This window comes from Staurois parvus, unplaced genomic scaffold (genome assembly GCF_062004578.1).
Source record: "Staurois parvus isolate SC_StPar_1 unplaced genomic scaffold, SC_StPar_1.0 ptg000714l, whole genome shotgun sequence".
Taxonomy (NCBI): domain Eukaryota; kingdom Metazoa; phylum Chordata; class Amphibia; order Anura; family Ranidae; genus Staurois; species Staurois parvus.
Window position 1 is genome coordinate 3,540,901 of NW_028318510.1, and position 19,024 is coordinate 3,559,924.

Genomic DNA, 19,024 nt, shown 5'->3' on the forward strand with positions numbered 1-19,024 from the left:
GCCACTGTGCAAATACCTTAAAGTAGAATTTTAGCTAAAACCTAACTAGTCTTAAAAATGCTCCCTCCCCCTCCTAAGACCTATACTAACTAACCTGTGTGAAAATGATGTATATACTTGCCTTTTTTCAGCCCACTCTGCTCCAGTCACATGGTCCTCTGTGCCAGCCAGTGGCAGCTGCAGCTGAGAAGTGAGAGCGCCAAATTAAGGCTGGGAAAGCCAAGAGCATTGACTGCACTCAAAGGCTTCCATGGTGCAGTTGTTGGTGATCTCCCCTGCAGCCACCATTGGCTGACACAGGAGCCGGATCACATGACTTGACCAGAGCGGGCTGAAAAGTCTCACTGAAATGCTGTGGTGTGATGGTCTGCGGCAGACCATTCACACAGGACATACATGAACTGGAGCTTTATTGTGAATGGACCAAAGCTTTGCCTAACTAGCTCTGCTTACTTTGTATTTCATTCTTCATCTTGGAAGCCAGGAGTCACAGGTCACTTTATGCCATTCAAAGATATAAGGAGCAGTCAAAGCAAATAGAGACCAGCTCTGTCCAAAATAATCTTGGCGTGAGTTTTTTTTTTTTTCTTTTTTTCTTTGGGATGGAGGACAGTGGCAACAGGGTTTTGTCTTTCAATTCCCTGCCCCTTCTGGCTGTGAAAAGACAGGCTAAAAGGTGCCCATAGCCATACATGTTAAAATCCAAATTAGCTATTGTAGGAAAGTGCAGTAATATTGAACGTTTTTCTCTAAAGCCTGCAGTAGTGGGAATTGGGCATTAAGTAAAAGCTTTTGTCTTGTAGGTTGTCTACGTTTGGAACAAAAACTTACTTACAGCCACTGGACACACGACAGTACTTGTACTGCTTGAAGCCAAAGCCAGAATTTGCTGAAAAAGCCGGTGTCATCAAAGGGGTCACAGTGATCGGCAAACTGGACATTGTATGGAAAACCAACCTGGGAGAAAGGGGCCGACTACAGACCAGCCAGCTGCAAAGAATGGTACAGACAAGGCCGAAGTACCTTTTTCAGCTTCCTTCCCATACCTAACAATTATTTGTCTACAGAAGTTGTGTGATCATCTTCTCATTCTCCTGACCCCACAAACGAATAGCCATACAGTTGCATTGAGTTTCATACTAATATATATCTAAAAATGAAATCTGGTAATGTGGACTGGAATTTAAACCTTTCACACACCATATTACCCATATAAACACTACGCACCACATGTAGCTGATGCACAAGAACTAAAATATATCATTTCATTTGCATGTAGCTTTTTTTTTTTTTATAGTAATAAAACCGCTATTGCTTTACTATTTTTCAGGCTCCTGGATATGGGGATGTGAGGCTTTCTTTAGAGACCATCCCAGATACGGTCAGTCTGGAGGAACCATTTGATATCACATGTAAAATAACTAATTGCAGGTAATCTCTTAACTTGTTTTCAATATAGAGCTGCAGAAAAGTACCATCTGTATTCTGTTTAGTATTTAGCAAGTTGATGTTAACATAGATCAGTGGTCTGTAAAATAAGCATAGGTTTGGTGATTTCTCCATGACTTGGAGTGTATCCATATGTATATGAAGTGAAAGCTGGCCATACACAGAGCGAATTTTGGTCGGATCCTAAAGACTCAACTGAAATTTGCTCCATGGGTGACCCTTTTGGCACCACTCCTCCCAACATTCTTCATTAACAAATGGCAGAAAGTGGGCAGGAAATTGTCAGATGAAGAGCACCCACTTTCAAGTGCAGGCATTCTTTGGGTATTTTGGCAGCCAGGGACTCTGGCTGTCAGAATACAATAATCGGTGCTGCAGATTTGTTCATCTGTGCTTTTTTAGAATGGATAAAAACTTTTATATTTTTTTTTTGTAGACAGGTTTAATGAAAAACTTTCAATGTGTATGGCTAGCTTAAATCTAATTTCGAATTCTGTGATCATCACAGTTTTCAGGTGTTGGAGCATTTCATATAGTAAATGGCTTATAAATTGCAGAAGCCAGTTTGTGATTCTTGTCTTTTAATCTACTGACGTGTATTCAGAGTTGATGAAACTTGAAATTGTTTTCAGAGAATTCTGTCAGTTTGTATTTTTCAGGTGTCTTTCTGCTTTTTATATATTGTGATTACCTTCTAACATACAAAAATCTATAGAACTCTTCTAATACTTGAAGCAAAGATAGCTGTGGTATAGAATAAAGATAGGAATGCAATTGAATGTTAAGGACCCATTCACACCACAAAACTGTGCAGAAATGAAATGGGTGAAAACACAGCAATGCACATTAATTGGGGCATGCTGCATTTTTTTTGCAGCCCAATGCACAGGGCACTGAACGCTTTGCTGTGCTGTGTTGCGGCACTTGTATTTTGGAGGTGCATTGGGGTGCCATTCACAATGCATGGCACTGCAGCACACCAAGGCATGTAATATGCACAGCGGTCTTAATGGACCCTTAGGGGCCCATTCACACTAAGCTGGAGCTCAAAACACTGCTGCCCGCACAATAAACGAATGTGCAGACACTAACATTTTGAGCTGCAGAACCGTGCGGTAGGGGGCGGAGTGATGCGTGGTTCATTGCATCACACAGTTACCTTTATTTTATTTTTTTAAAACTGAACTTTATGTGACATGTTCACGTGTACACTTGTACACTTCATGGCACTGCACTGCAGTGGGCTGCACTTGCTGTGCAATGACATGCAGGACCATCCAGAGCGGTGAGATTACACAGACATGTTGTATAATATCACACAGCTCTGGAACGCAGTGAAATACTGCATTTTAGTCTGAACATGACACACAGAAAACTATTGTTATAGTTTGATAAGAAATTCTGACACTTTTGAACAGCATGCTTGTTTCATTCCTTTTGAAGCCAGACACAAGCAGATGGCATTTTCAGAAGTGTGCCAACGACAGCCTCATTGGGAACACTGAGGGCATACCCTCCCCACAGGCCCCTGGGTTTTACCAGGAGCTGCATTTGGATATTTCACCTCTAGCACCACCAATTGGTGGAATCTGGTATTGTCACACTATTTTATGGATGCAGAGTCTATGAACAGCCATCTGCTAGTATTCAAAGAACTGTAAATAACAGAGCGATGATGTGCTTTACTACACAAAAAGACGTTTGTCATGACTGGTTTAAGGGAAAGACATTAATGTTGCTCCATGTTTTATGCAAAGGTGCAAATGTGACATCAGCATGTTGGTTAGGTAAATCACACTTTTCCATTTCCTGAAACTGGTGTGTGGCTGCTGTTCTGTGTTCTTCTACTTTCCTTTATATCAGCTGTCAGTGTATTAAATAGTAGAAAATTGGAAAAAAATATTATTTTTTGTTCTGTCTGGTTTTGCTATTTTCATGGCAATAAATGGGGAAGAGTTGGGAATGTGAAAACTTAATGACAGTTGTTTTCATAAACTAGAGACACACCTGATTGTATCAGGACAGAACGCCACCTAATCTGCTACCTGTCCTGAGAAGCACAATTGCAGGAACTTTGGTTTTTGACCTCATTTATGTTGGTATAAATAACTAGATTGTTTTAAAGCTGCCCTTTTGATAAATTAAAAATATCAAACTAAAACCAATCCTGTGGCCAAATTATTTGTGGTATTCTTCAGCCATATTTGTGATTCACACACCTCTCTGAGCCTGAAACATGTTCTATCAATAGCACCATGCTATACAGTTCAGCCTGGTTGTCTCTTTGATGATATTCTTGCTCTCAGCTTATGTTGTTTTTGCACGGGACAATTGGTCACTAATGAGAAAAGTATGAGGGTGCTGTAGTTGCCCAGCCTCTTAATATGCTAGTTGCTTGGCTGCGTGAAATTGATTTGCTTTACAGATCTAAAACAAGTATAGGTGTCAGAATATCTTCTGTACTTCAAACTATCAGCATGACAACTAGGAAAACTAACATTTTCAAGGGAGTGCCAAGTAATGACTGTTTCTTATATTTTAGTGACAGTGCACCTATAATTCAGGTATAACTGTTTTTAAATATATAATTAGTTAACAAATGTGTTTTAATAATTTCTGAATGAATATGCAGCCAGATTGTGGTGGGTTTCTGTATTTGCTGAAAGCACTAGATCTCACATCTAAGGTGCTGTGGTGCAGGGACAGACATTTAGTTCTGTATAGTATTATCTGGAATTGTAATGCTTTGTCTCATTTTGTCCCTAGCAGTGAAAGGACAATGGATCTGGTTCTAGAAATGTGTAACACTAATTCTATTCACTGGTGTGGAGTATCGGGAAGACAGCTTGGCAAATTGCACCCCAGCTCCTCTCTGTTCCTCACTCTGACACTTCTGTCATCTGTGCAGGGCTTGCAGGTGAGTATTGCCCCTGTGTCTCTCTGTAATACAATATAGTGGCACAGTGCTTAGGTGACACTGACATCTAAACATTCTCTCCTTTTCTTGCTGCATCTCAGAAAATCAAACGAAAGACTACATTGACCATTGAGACATATATTCTTTATTTACCTACCTGTGCACATTGTGCAGCAGTTCAGGACTAGTGTTTTGGCTTTCATTTGTGTCTCAACATGTGGACACTTGAATGCTGTATATAAATTTGCGAATAAAATGTTTAAAACTACTCTACTTCCCACTAATGGCATTCTTCCAGTCCCTGAGCAGTGTGAGGAAATCCCCACAAATATCTATGGGGCTCAGTATCTCAAGAGGCATGCTGCAAAATTGGAACTCAGGACTAGGAATGGAACCTAATATTTCAGCATACGACCTCTTAGTTGCATCCATGGAGAGAAGGGTAGTTCACATCAACCAAGTCTAGAGATCAGAACATTATTGGGAGGAGCAGGGCATAAGAGATGCACCCTAAAATAAACCATCAACAAAGGTTCTAGGGTGTTTTCCTATGCCTCTCACATCCTCAGGTGGTAAAATTGTGTGTTCCACAAACAAATCACAAAACATATGTACAATGTATTAGATCAGTGGTCTCCAAACTGTGGCCCTAGGGCTGTATGAGGCCCTTTGCTTGCCTTTATCCATCCCTTGAGGCATTATTCCTGTCACTGATGCCAACAGTGTGGCATAATTCCTTCCACTGACCACAAAAATGGGGCGCTATTCCTCCCACTGACACCAATTATTTCTCCCCCTAATAATATTGTTTACTCCCACTGGACACAGTCCGGCCCCCCTAAAGTCAGAAGGACAGTAAACTGGCCCTTTCGTTTGAAAGTTTGGGAACCCCTTTACTAGATAAAAATGTCCACAATACCTCTTCATACTACACCTCATACCATGAATCCCAATCCAACCACAGTGTAATACCCTTGTTTTGCACAAATAGCTGTGGCATTTCGCTTGAACTCAGACTTATGGTGGGATATTTCACCATTGCAGCCCTGAAGAGACATAAGCAGGAATGTTGTTCAGCTTGCCGGTAGCTGCACAAAACTCTGTTATTGGTTCTGTGTGGAGCTGGCCTTGAAATGTGTTTAATTAAAATTATTTTATGTGTCTGTTTTGAGGTCACATATCAACCTTCAATTTAAGGAGTGATGATTTTTAAATGTATTCTGTGACAGCAATGCTGTCACTTTGGGGAAAGATAGACCATGGGCAAACTATAAATGAAGACTAATATTGACCTGTCCAACTGGTCTCAAGTCAAATCTTTCTCTACTATAAAAGATACCATTACCACTGCTGACACCTCCTGGTCTATCAGACAGCATGTCCCCACCGTATCAATCCTACTTTAGCTCTCCCTGCCAGAATACAGACCACTTCCCCTCATGTTATGAAGATGACGAGAGGAAGAAGTGTTCTGTCGAGTAGCCAGAGAGTACCAGCTACGCTGACAACACTGCTTGGGGTTTCAGGGCAGCAGAGGAACTGTGTTGTCGGCTCAAACAGATTTCTGACCAGGCCTGGATCACAGGTGTTTTTATTTATTCTTTCAAATAGCTTTATTAGAAGCACATCCACACAGTTTTACATATAGTCTGAATATTTTCAAGTAAGGTAACCATTTCACAGCATGTAGTGCCTAGGAGAAACAGAGAGAGCCCTGCATCACAAGTACTTAATTATACAAGTAATTAACCTATGTGGGTGGGGGAGGGTTATATCTCTAGCTAAAAGGAAAACATGGTGGATCTTACAGCCGTTTTAAAGATGGGGGGAAAAAAAGCTGTATGTAAGGATGTACTGCATATTTTTTGTGGGGTTTTTTTGTCCTTATTTCACTTAGAATGTGGTTTTGAAGAATAACTTGGGGGGAAAAAAGTTTGAAAATTAGAGCAAGCCACAATAGTAATATTTAGATTTATAACTACAATGTTGCTTTCCACTTTTAGCCCTAGCTCACATTTGTGCGGCCCACGTTTTGTGCAGGCACAGTAGTCCATTCATTTTAATGGGCTGCTCTGCCTGTGTTTTTCGCAAAAAAAAAAAAAAAAAAGGTGCATGCACCTTTTAAAAAATGCAGTTGTAGGGAAATCGCATGGTCTCCTTGACCATGAGGTTTCCCGCAGACGCACTGCAGGCTGAGATGCGTGGAGGTGCGATTTAGAATGAGTGGCAGCCTTGCGTATCTCGTAAGAGCAGCGCCGTTTTTGGCTGCAGCTGGTTGTGTATGTGTGAATTTTTTACACTCCTTGGAGAAGGCTTGGTTCACACTGAAACGACTTGGGATCTGACTTGAGACCCCAAGTTGCATGACATGTGAAATCCCATGTTAGTCAGAAACAGCTGTCTTAATTAGCACTACTGAAGTTGCTCCGACTTTACAAACTGTTCCTGTAGTACTTCAAGGTGACTTCTATCTGACTTGTGCCCATAGACGTTATTGAAAGTCACCACCAAGTTGGATCTTAACCTATATTGATGTGATTTGGATCTGACATGAAAGTCACGCATCAAAGTCATACTCAAGTCACCAGAAGTCACTAGGCAAAGTCGCACTGTAAGTCGCGTGACTTTCAGGTCTCAGTAGTGTGAACCAAGCCTAACCGTTTACTTTCCACCAGCTATATTGTATCTTGAAATTGGTGTAAGTCATTTTGTAGGAACATTGCATGATTTCTGATCGGCATATTGTAGCACTGAGAAGATCAATACACATCACAGGGTGACTTGCATTTCACAAAAAACATTACCAGAAAGCAATAATCTATAGGCTGGTGGATTTAAACAAAGCAAACCAAGAGCAAGTGATCTTTCATAGTGTTTCTGTAAATCAGAAATAACTTTTGTTGTTTTATTTCCCCCAGAGTGTTTCTGGATTAAGACTGACTGACACATTTTTAAAGCGAACTTATGAATACGATGATATTGCTCAGGTCTGTGTTGTGTCTTCAAAAGTTCAAGCCTAGAAACGGTCTCATCTGATGGCTGTAGCGATCCCTAAGATTTTGGAAAATAATCCATGAAGACCAATGTCTCCAGAAAGGACGCACAAACAAATGACCTGTTTACAGATGAAGCAAGCATGTTTTATTGATAATGTTCTTTCATTTCTCAGCAAATGCCTTTTACTTTTAAATGTAATATGCAGTGTTTTAAAGCACCATGTTTTATCTAACACATCAAAAATAAAGTGTAAATATAAATGTATTTATTTCATATAGACCTTTTCAACTTGCCTTGCACTGTAGCATAACATTTTACTTTAACAAAAACAATTTATTATTTGACATTCAACAAAAACCTTTGCTTAAAAAGTAGGCTTGTGGTAATTTAGATTGAATACATGAAGAACAAATGTGGAAGCTGAGGAAATCTAGAGACATAATCAGCTGAATGTAAATATTGAAATTCCCTGTATAAGCTAAGCTTGCAAAGCTCATGCTGCTTCCTATTACTAATGCTGACTATGAATGAAAGGACCAATAGAGAGTTTGGATGAGCCAGATCAGAGTTTTACAGGAAAGGTCAAGATTTGCATGTAACTTCAGCTGTCTATATCTCTACATCTATTGACCGATTTGACATGAAGTTTTTATTGAAGGTAAATTTAGCTTATCCACAATCGTGTCTTATGCTCAGTTTGAATTGATCAGATTTATGATAGGCATGCTTTAAAGTGGCATGACATTTTTCATGTCAGGCCAAATGTTTGAGGGATTGTTGTAACCTTTGGACTGTATTATTGGCTTTATTTAAACATGACCTATCTAGATAGGCCTTTTTAAATCCTTTTATTTCAGCAGTTCTGTTTTCTAATGTTTTTGTGGGTGGAGTTGGACCATCATTTTGTTGGTGCTCATGTTATTTCCAGTGTATTTAAAACTAAGGCTAGGTTCACATAAGTGCGGGCTGTGGGAAAGCGTGGAATCACACAATTTTTTGCACCCACAGAAAAAAATGTGATGCAGTTTAGGAGATGCATGGGGGTACCAGGGGCGGACTGACCATTGGGTAACTCTGGCACTGCCTGAGGGCCCGGGGTCAGTAGGGGGCCCCATGAGATGTCCCTGGTACCTTTCTTAGACTTTTTTGGGTGTGGTTTGAGTGTGGGTGAGGACACGGGCCCCATGATCCCCTATTGCCCGGGGGCCCCATGAGTTATCAGTCCGCCCCTGGGGGGTACCATTTATTCCTGTCACCTCCATGTACTAGAAACCGCACTGCATTGTGTAGTTTCTCTGTGGCCACGTTTTCTGAATAGATACAGGGACCTTTTCCCTGCATTTTCTGTGGGTACAGCAGCCCATTCAAATACAGCCACTGGGAAATAGATGTGAACCAAGTTAAACTGGATCCAAATGCTGATCTTATTATAACTAAAAGCAAACCTTAACTTTAACAAAAAAAAAAAAAAAACACTTAGAAGAAACTAATGAAATCATACCAAAGTGATGCCAACAATTCCTAGGGAACAGACAGGCTGCATTTTTCTATTAGCCACATTAGGGCTGTCCACACAAGTAGGCAACAGGCTACCATAATAAACATCTCCATGGACCAACTCTTTAACCTGTCACTTCCTGTGTTTTTTCTCTTGTTCCTTTCTAAATCAATTGTTACGTGCTATGTGCATATGAAAATATTTGTAAATAATTAGTAATAAATTGATCTACAGATTTCTGTTTTACATTTGTATCTATATATCTTGTATATATGTTTTTACATTCTTTTATGATGGGATTTGGGCTACCTTGGCAACTTGAAGGGGTAAGGTTAAAAATAAAGAAAAGTTCCCCCACTTTTAGAATGGCTGCCAATACTTCTGTAATTGTTACATCAGCTAAACATCTGGATTCATCTTTTTTTATTCAGCATTTATTAGCCCTGGTTCACACTGCTGCGACTTTAGGGGCAACTTGCGATTTACAAATCGCACCTGAAGTTGCAAATAATGTATTTCTATGGCAACGTCTGGTTGGCTTTCAAGTAGTGCGATTTGAAAAATAGTTCATGCGTTACTTTTTCATCACTTCAGCGCATTTAACTCTTACAGACTATAAGGTAAATGGCACTGAAATCGCACCTGTGTCTTTATCAGCGCTATTTTGAAGTTGTGCTTTAAATGGGAGCAAATCGCACCACTTTGAAATCGCATTTGGTGTGAACCAGGGCTTAGAGGCAAATTTTAATTTTGGATTATGATGTCATAGCAGGGCTTTTCTTCTCTTGTGTGTGTAATTGAAATGTGTTAGGAGTAATGTATTGCACATTGGGTGTAGCACTGGGGGTCTTAGGGGGGTGTTCAGTTCTCAACAGGGACACTGTATAGATTGAGGTATTTATGTTCTCCTGCATCAGTCTGTTTTTTTTTTTGGTTTTGCATCATGAGTGAGGAAGAGTCCAGATCCCTTTTTAGATTTTTATTTCAGGCTGAGAAGGCTTCCTCTCACATCTGTTGGGCAAAAGTGATCATAAAACAGGAAGTCTATGAACTAAAATAAAATCCTGACAATTGTTCTAACCTTCCCCACCTATCAAAAAAAAAAAAAAAAAAAGTTTGGCTGGAGTTTTAGTTTAAATTGAGTCTTGTTTCTGATTGTAAGCTTATCTTTGATGGTAGTGTGTAGTTCCAAGCACTCAGTAAAGCATTTGGGTTAGCTACATTTATTATAAATCCAGGATGTGAAAAGGTATGGTAGCAATTGAATATCTGTTTAAAATCCAGGAAAAAAACCATCAGAACAAAAATGTTTGACGTTTTTTTAACATATCATATACTGGTCATCTTCACAACAATAAATAGGGGGTTTACAAGAACCTGTGGTGCACTATCATTGCCAGTGTTACATACAAGATAAGACAATCCACTGACAACATCAAGTAATCTTGCAAACACTGAAGAGCCGCTTTAATAAAGCACAACATATGCCGTACTCTGATTACCATGTACTATTTGCTCAACGAAAGAAAAAACAACTTTTGTGTTGGCTAAGGATTGGGCTGGAAGCAACCTTTGGGCACTGGATTCCACATGACCATTTTCCAGACTCCGTTCCGGTAAAAGCTGTGGAGCACTTTTCGTCTCAAAACTTGCCCTGTCCCTGAAGACTAATTTAGTGACTGGGTTATTCAAGATGAGAACTAGGACCTACTTAATTTGCATAGATCACTGAGTGCCTTTTATTCCTTGTTTTCAATTTTTTAAATTTTTTTTGGCCACAAGAAGGGATTACCGCAGTGCTACTGAGCACTGATATCATGCGCTGAGTGGAGTGTTACACGCATGCACTCCATGCTGTTTTTCAAATTCTTCACGCTGAACAGCAAGGGACATCCACAGCAAGGAGAATAATGTAACAAATGCATCAATGTCCAGGTTTTACAACACTACATGTCTGCAAAATGAGTTCAGGATACTGCAGATAAGACATATCTTGACCCGTAGAGCACGGGGCCCCTAAGGAAAAGGGAGCTTTGAGGGAAACGCCCTCATATACAGTCAAAGAAGAGAGGCACCGCTGTACAGCTGTTTTTTTTTTCTTTTAAACCAGATCAAGTAAAGAAAAGGCGAGAGAAAAGAAAGATAGAAATAGGAGAAAAAAAGTAGACCCAGAGGAGAGGGGGGAACGGGGTTTGGAAAGGAGAGGCACAAGATGAAAGACAGGCATTCCTTCAATTAACCACTCATGTCGCTCATCTCGAGGAGAGACTTCCTTTCCTCAGAATATATGAACATATTCCATAGCATCCAAGTTTTAGAATATATCTCATGTTTAGGTTGGTGAGAGCACCAGATCTTCCAGTTGGTTCAGTTTCTCAAGTCTATGCAGCCAAAGCCCTACTGATGGGGCCCGTGAGTCTCTCCATCTCAAAGAGATGCAAGATTTGGCTGTATTAAAAGATGGCGTAAGACTGTTTGTAGATATTGTATGGTATATTGGTGCCATGCAGAAGAATAAATGCTGTGTCTGCAGCGACTGAATAATATGTAAATTTTTGTACAATACGGCGGACCTCCCTCCAGTAGTGTGCAAACCTATGGCAGGACCAGCACATGTGTAAGTATTCCGTCCTCTTCCTGACATCCCCAGCATTTGTTGGGGGAGAATCTGTGTAACGACAGGAGTTCTGGACCAGCGAGCTAGGATCTTGATATTGTTCTCCTGAACTTTTGTGCAAAGGGAGGATTTTAGAGAGAAACTGAGCATGTTGTTTTTTTGGGCATCTGTGAACATTCTTACCAGGTCTGCCTCCCATTTCAAAAGATCTAGTGGGCAAAAGTCCATGGGTGGCAGAACCAGTAGCACATACAGTTTAGAAAGTGCATGGGGGAGTGTGCCTGTTTCAGAGCAATTGTCTTCTACCAGAGTTGGTGAGTATTGGAAGCTACATGGGGGGGGTGAGCAAAGAAAGTGGTGGAGTTGGAGGGCTCCCCAAAAATCCAATTGATAGGGACCAGTTGGATTCCTAAGGAGCTGTATAGAGGGCCAAGAACCATTCACAAAGAAATTGGAGGCTTGGAAATGGCCTGAACAGAGACTGGTCATGAAGGAACCATGTAGAAGGCCAGTTTAAATCTAGGGTTCTCCAAGATTGGGCAAAGGGGAGAATGTCCTGATGACAAGGAAGACAAAGCAAAGAGCGAGGAGCAATATATATAATGTTGTGCCAATAAGAGGGTACATTTTGAATTATAGAGCTCTGTGGTACCATGCTACCTCTTCTCTATTGAGTGGAATTGGAGTTTGGGCCTGCTTGATACTAGGCCAGATTGTGACATCTCCATGACACCAGTCCACAAGTCTACCTAGACGCTTGGTAATATTCTTGCAACTCTGGGACAGCTAACCCTCCATATTGCTTGGTTAAGGTTTGGAGCTGACGGTATATAAAATTATATATGGTAGCATTTGCCTGTTTAAAGTACCACAGAGGAATGCGGATGGGCAAGGCTTGGAAGAAGTAGCGGAATTTAGAATGAATACACATCTTGATGATAGGGCAGTATCCAAACCAAGAATGCAGACCTCTGTGCCAAGTAGACAGAAGAGAGCGGACCCTCTCCAAGAGAGGGTCCAATTAAAGGTGTGAGCCAACTCTGGGGGGTTCCCAAATATTTCAGAGCTGTCGTAGACCACCTAAATTTGAAGTTTGCCTGTAGAGATTATAAGAGAGTGTGACAACATCAGTCCTGCAGATTCTATATCACATTTGCCCACATCCTTAGTGGCTTCCAAGCCTTTGGCCACAGAGGCTGTCTGATTCCAAATCCCTCCAGTACTTGACTGATGAGATTTCCCCTGAGGAGTCGCAGTCTACTGCTATCCGTCCCAAATTAGAGAGCGTTTCACCGGTTATTGATACTGTGCACACCACTATGAAACTAGGAATCAGTTAATTTCTTCTACCAGTGCCATCTCCAGCCTTGGGCTATGTAAAATTCCTAAGGCTGTAAAGATTTTCCCATTTCACCTGCTTTTCCAACTGTCTCTATGGAGATTGGAAGCACCCTCATAAGTAATTTGCTCCTCCAAGTGTCTATTAGCCTTGTATGAATTTATTAAGGTGTGCCCCCACTTTCCAGAGTGGAGGTGTCTGGTAACCTTGCAGACACTTGAACAGGACTCCTGGGTGTTGTATATGGCATACCCTGGGTAAAAACTGGAGTTTGGATCTCTGTCCCTTGGTTTCTCGCCTCCAACCTTCCTGTGTCACCACACAGATTAGCCAATCTCCAATAAGCCTTCTTGAGTCTTAGGCATCAAGGTATCATTGCCCTAGTTCCTGTGCCAGCATTGTTTCAGGGGTTTTACACCAGCCTTTTCACTAATTCCAAACTTGGATCTAAATTTTGCATGCAATCCACCAAATCGGTCGTTGCCTCTACCAATGAGACTGTCAACTTCTGGGGATATCAAGGATGCTCACCTTCAAGTTCAAATCTGTAAAGTCGCCTGATCATTTCCACAGCCTGCTAAAGGTACTACCCCTGTCATGGATCCCAGGCTCTGCTATCCCACTGGCATGGTTAGTGGAACAGAGAGAGACCAGCTAAAGTCTGTTTACTGATCTCCTTTGCAGTGAATGAACTCGAAAACGATGTGTATTATGCAATGTCCAGGGTTCAGCTGACACTTTTCCTGGCCCCTGTGGCCAGCAGAGACGTTTATGGAGCTGAATACGTGCTCTATTAGTTTCAGGGGTAGGCAGAGGAGACATCAGGTGCCTAATAGAGCTGTCACAACAAAGTGCTATCACATGAAGGCTATTGGCTCCCTATGTGAAAGCAATAAAGTTGATTGTAAAAAAAAAAAAGCAACATTCCAAAAAAAATTTAACTTTTTGGTGTTCTTGAAGTCACCCATCCCTCACATACACACATAAGAATGAAAATGCAGTGAGTGCCTACGTAGGAAAACTATGATTGCATTACACATGGTATATTGCCACAACCATCCGAGCAAGAACAAGAGTTTTAAGGCCATCATTCAGGGTTGACTCTAAACTGATACCCTGTAAAGGCTTTAAAGAGAAGAATTATAAGGCTTGACAAGTTGTATATCTATTTACTTGTCTCAACATCATCTTTTATATTTCTAAAAAAAAAACTGGATAATATATTGTGTTTGTCTGCACTAAAAATAACTTTAGTGTATGTTTTAGGCCCCTTTCACATAAACGTTCCGATCGGGTCCGCCTGTCCATTTCTCAGGCCGACCTGATCTGAAACCTCCATTATCCCCTATGAAGCAGCGGGTGTAAACAGACCTGTCTCCATTTACAGACAGAGGGGGATCTGTTCCCCTTCCATCCAGCAGATCCGATTGGGTGGCAGTCGGGTGTAAATGGACAGGTGGCCACATCAGACCACCCATAGAGGAGAGCAGGCTGTGTCCATGTCCGCTCTGCATAAGCATGGACCTGTCATTCGCCTGCTCAGCAGGGATCAGCAGACAGACCCCTGCTGAGCAAGCAGATCACAGGAGGATGCTGTTCATGTGAAAGGGGCCTTACTAATTTGGTAAACATGAATGTTACTGTCATGTTGAGATAAAATATTGCAACTGCCACCGTTTAAATCTCCAGGGTACTTGCTTTCAGAAAATATATACACTCACCGGCCACTTTATTAGGTACACCTTGCTAGTACTGGGTTGGACCCCCTTGTGCCTTCAGAACTGCCTTAATTCTTCATGGCATAGATTCAACAAGGTGTTGGAAATATTCCTCAATGATTTTGGTCCATATTGATATGATAGCATCATGCAGTTGCTGCAGATTTGTCGACTGCACATCCATGAAGCGAATCTCCAGTTTCAGCATATCCCAAAGGTGCTCTATTGGATTGAGATCTGGTGACTGTGGAGGCCCTTGGAGTACAGTGAAGTCATTGTCATGTTCAAGAAACACGTTTGAGATGATGTAAGCTTTGTGACATGGTGCATTATCCTGCTGGAAGTAGCCATCAGAAGATGGGTAGACTAGTCAAAAAGGGATGGACATGGTCAGCAACAATACTCAGGTAGGCCGTGGCATTTAAACCATGCTCAATCTGTTGATACAAGGCAAATTCTGACCCTGCCATCTGAATGGCGCAGCTGAAATCAAGACTCAGCAGACCAGGCAATGTTTTTCCAATCTTCTATTGTCCAATTTTGGTGAGCCTGTGTAAACTGTAGCTTCTGTTTCCTGTTCTTAGCTGACAGGAGTGGCACCCAATGTGGTCTTCTGCTACTGTAGCTCATGTGCTTCAAGGTTCGATGTGTTGTGCCTTCAGAGATGGTATTCTGCAAACCTTGGTTGTAACGAGTGGTTATTTGAGTTGCTTTTGCTTTTCTATCATCTCGAACCAGTCTGCCCATTCTCCTCTGACATCAACGAGGCATTTTTGTCTACACAACTGCAGCTCACTGGATATTTTCTCTTTTTCAGACTATTCTCTGTAAACACTAGAGATGGGTGTGCGTGAAAATCCCAGTAGATCAGCAGTTTTTGAAATACTTAGACCAGCCCATCTGGCACCAAGAACCATGCCACATTCAAAGTCACTTAAATCCCCTTTCTTCCCCATTCTGATGCTCGAGATAAACTTCAGCAAGTCGTCTTCAGCACATATAGATGCCTAAATGCATTGAGGCGCTGCCATGTGATTAGCTGATTAGCATTTTGTGTTACCAAGCAATTGAACAGGTGTACCTAATAAACAGGCCAGTGAGTGTATACTACTACTACTTTAGGTTTAAAATGTGAATTTTAACATGGCTGAAAAAAACATAGCAGCAAAGTGGTTAAGGCTGCAGACAGACATTAAAAAAAAAATCCAATACTTTCTATACAGGTCCATATACAGTTTTGAACAGTTTGGTGTGGAGTAAAGCCGGCCATACATGGATTGAAATTCCGCCTGTTCAGCAGGGATCCCTGTATGGGCCAGCTGGTTGTATACAAGTCAAACTATCAAATTGATTTGCGTACAACCAGCCTATCAAGTTTTTCCAGCAAGATTCTTGCAACAGTTATCATTGTATTCTGCCGGTGGGGAAAGAATTGGATAAATGGGTGTGCAACATGCTCATATAGGTGTGATATGTTTAGGTTTCCACAACCTTTGGATATGTATGTATGTATATGTATATATATATATATATATATATATATATATACACACACACACACACACATATATATATATATACATACATACATACAGTATTTAATTTGTTTATTTTGCAGCCTACCTAGGGTTCAACTATTTATTGTGGAAAATATGATAGCACGACTATATAGTATTTATTTATGTGAATTGAATTGTTTATTGGGAATTATCCTGAAATAAAACAATGAACATTGAACCCTTAGGTGTTTAAAGACTGTATTTTCATTAAATAGTTATGAGACCACATAGAAATTACAGCAAAAATTCTAAGGATATGCGTACCTTGAATGCTGATTGACCTAAAAAATGTTAGCAGCATAATACTGATTAGAACTAGTCAGTTACAATTCCAGTACTGTTCTGACACTTGGAGGCTAGAGATGATGTACAGTACAGGACAATAAGATTTCTATCTATAAAACCGCTACAGTTGTGTTCACTGTAAATAAGAACGTTGTGAGACAACAGTACAAAATACACAGGAAGCTTTTCATCTTTAGCTACTTCATGATCTATATGTTACATGTAAAACAGAGCTTAAAACATACTATATTTCAATATTTCATTTACAACAAAATATACATAAAAATGAAGATAGTATGGACGTTTGGCAGATTCCTCTCCTATACGGATCTCACCATATGATGTACTACAGGTTCCCATGCTCTGCTGTAGCTGCATGTGTGTGACAATGGAGCGTACTCGGGGATGCTGCCTGACGGAAGCTCAGCTCTGTCAGCCACTTTTGTTAACGTGTGCAGTGGTCGGTTAGTGTTCCATGTGTGAATAACCACCTGAAATAAAACTCACACAAATTAATTCATCAACATTAAGATATACAGTATAAAGTGTAAAGTAAACATGCTGTGTCCAGTGGAGAGCCAATAGGCCAGGGGTGTATTTACCACAAGGCAAACAAGGCATGTGCCCAGGGTGGCATTTTTTAGGGGGGCAGCACTTCCCCCTGGAAGAAGGGACATATGAGGCATGGGGACCAAGTAAGATCCGAGAGACTGCAGGCTGCTTGATGGTGTATGCAAAGCCCAATTGTCATTCCCAGGATGTCCAGAACTGCGAAGATGAGTGGGGGGTGGTGAGTGTCAGTGGAAGGCTCTCTCAGGTGAGGGGGGGGAATGGGGTGTTGTTGGTCACTGTCAGGCTCTCTCCGCAGGGAGGGGGGGGGTGTTTGGTTTTGGTTGGTGTCAGGCTCTCTCTGCCTGGGAGGGGGGGCGTCCGATTTTTGTGTTTCCTAGGGCAGCACAAAACCTAAATGCACTAGTGTAATAAGCTCCTTGAATGTTGAATCAAAGACTTGTCTGAACAGGGTCAATTTGTATGTTAGAAAAGGCTACAGGTATTCGACTGGATAGATCGAATACCTGTTTCCCCCATCACAAGCAGTGGTACATATTGCCAGCCTGTATGTCCTATACTGATGTTTGCACCAATGGGGAAAAACAACTGCATGTGATGGGGTAAACAGGTATTTGACCCATCCAGCCAGCTGAATATTTGAAGCAGTCAGCAAGAAGTGTTTTAACAAATGATCTGCCAGAAAGGTAAGTATACAAGGTGTGACAATTAAATTCCCAGAATGCCTGCAGCATAGCTCTACGATGGCGAGTCCCACATTCATACTTGAGCGTGTTTTGACATGTTCTAACTTGCACTCACCTGGGTCGCAGACCAGACGACTCAGAACTTTAGGGAGTAGTAGAAGAAATAACACATGCATGCTTTGTGCTGTTGGCAGAAAATGAATGACAGGAATCCGGAGCAGCGGATTTACATCAAATTTGCGTGAAAATTGGCAAAAGTTCAAGTGGAAGTTTAGCTCTGTTACAACAGGCTTATAGTGGACACTCCATGAAGAAATCAAGAGTTTTTGAATGACATAGGCAGTTTAGGGAGGGGAGGAAAGATGTCCATGATGACGCAAGAAGTGGACAGCCAAACATGCAAAGGACTGATGTAAATGTGGAAAATAAAAAGGTTACAGGAATCTGTTTGGAGGAAAAGACCGAAACTCTGGCCTGACAATTATATTCTCCACCACAAAAACTCTCCTGCACATGATGCAGAAAGTGCATTCCGGGAATACTTCTGACAGTGGCACAGTTGTCTAGAAAAGTGTGTCACTTCACAAGGGAGCTACTATGAAGATGACAACAGGTTCTAGTGTACAGGTAAGCAAACATATTTTTTTTTTTACATTCAGGGAATTAGCAGTCTCTTCTATTAGGCCTTAACCTATGCTGACAGGATCACGTTAACAAAGAGAATGTCAGGTGCTAAAACAGAAAATTGGAAGGAATGCATCAAAAGTTTCAGAATGAACCCAGGCAGTGCCTCTCTATACCTATACATTGCCATTGTGTAAATATGTATGTCTATATGGTACAAACCTGGGGGGGTGTCATGAATGCTCCTCAGTGGTCCCGCTGAAAGATCGACTTCGCACATGGTTTCTAAGTTGTTGTATCAGTTCAGGGTTTTGCTGCTGAATCTGTTGTGCAAACTGTTGTCCACTACAAAACATAGATGAAACTGTTTTTTTTGCCATTATTGTTATGTGGAATTCTGTTTTCTTCTCTTTTTTTTTTAACGGTGTTTATTGTGTTTTATGAACAGTCACAAAGTCCTGATTGATCACATACTTACGCTTGGATAAGACCTGAGAGGTCTGTTAGCCCTCCAACACCAGCTGCAGGACCCCCTCCTGCATTAGACATCATTCCAGACATCCTGCAAGGGGTTAAACAATAGAGTAAGTGCTGCACAGTACCAGTACAGGGGTTTCCATGCATTGTATATACAGTATTTGTGTGTGTGCATTAACAGTAGATAAAGATGATGGCTCTACATAATAATGAGCCGTGAGGATACAGAGTAAAGCAGGGCAATAACTTCACAACACGATATGACAACTTCACAAGAAGACCTAGTTA

General features: G+C 41.1%; 2 protein-coding genes across 6 annotated transcripts in view; one reads left to right on the plus strand and one right to left on the minus strand.

The window, feature by feature from the left end:
* Positions 1 to 9,096, plus strand: part of LOC149445722 (trafficking protein particle complex subunit 13) — a 50,743-nt gene extending 41,647 nt beyond the window's left edge. For 3 of the 5 annotated variants that reach the window (XM_089653463.1, XM_089653465.1, XM_089653467.1), the window contains 4 exons: positions 804 to 1,002; positions 1,331 to 1,431; positions 4,216 to 4,366; positions 7,285 to 9,096. In XM_089653463.1, the coding sequence (XP_089509589.1) occupies positions 804 to 1,002; positions 1,331 to 1,431; positions 4,216 to 4,366; positions 7,285 to 7,386 (553 nt within the window). In that variant the 3' untranslated portion in view covers positions 7,387 to 9,096. The remainder of the gene's footprint in view (positions 1 to 803; positions 1,003 to 1,330; positions 1,432 to 4,215; positions 4,367 to 7,284) is intronic. The other 2 variants (XM_089653464.1, XM_089653466.1) reach the window with 1 other exon arrangement.
* The window catches only part of SGTB (small glutamine rich tetratricopeptide repeat co-chaperone beta), a 69,245-nt gene continuing 57,705 nt past the window's right edge, over positions 7,485 to 19,024 (minus strand). The window contains exons 10-12 of the mRNA XM_089653468.1: positions 18,738 to 18,821; positions 18,482 to 18,604; positions 7,485 to 16,870 (exon numbers count right to left, since the gene is read on the minus strand). Coding sequence (XP_089509594.1) covers positions 18,493 to 18,604; positions 18,738 to 18,821 — 196 coding nt within the window. The 3' untranslated portion in view covers positions 7,485 to 16,870; positions 18,482 to 18,492. The remainder of the gene's footprint in view (positions 16,871 to 18,481; positions 18,605 to 18,737; positions 18,822 to 19,024) is intronic.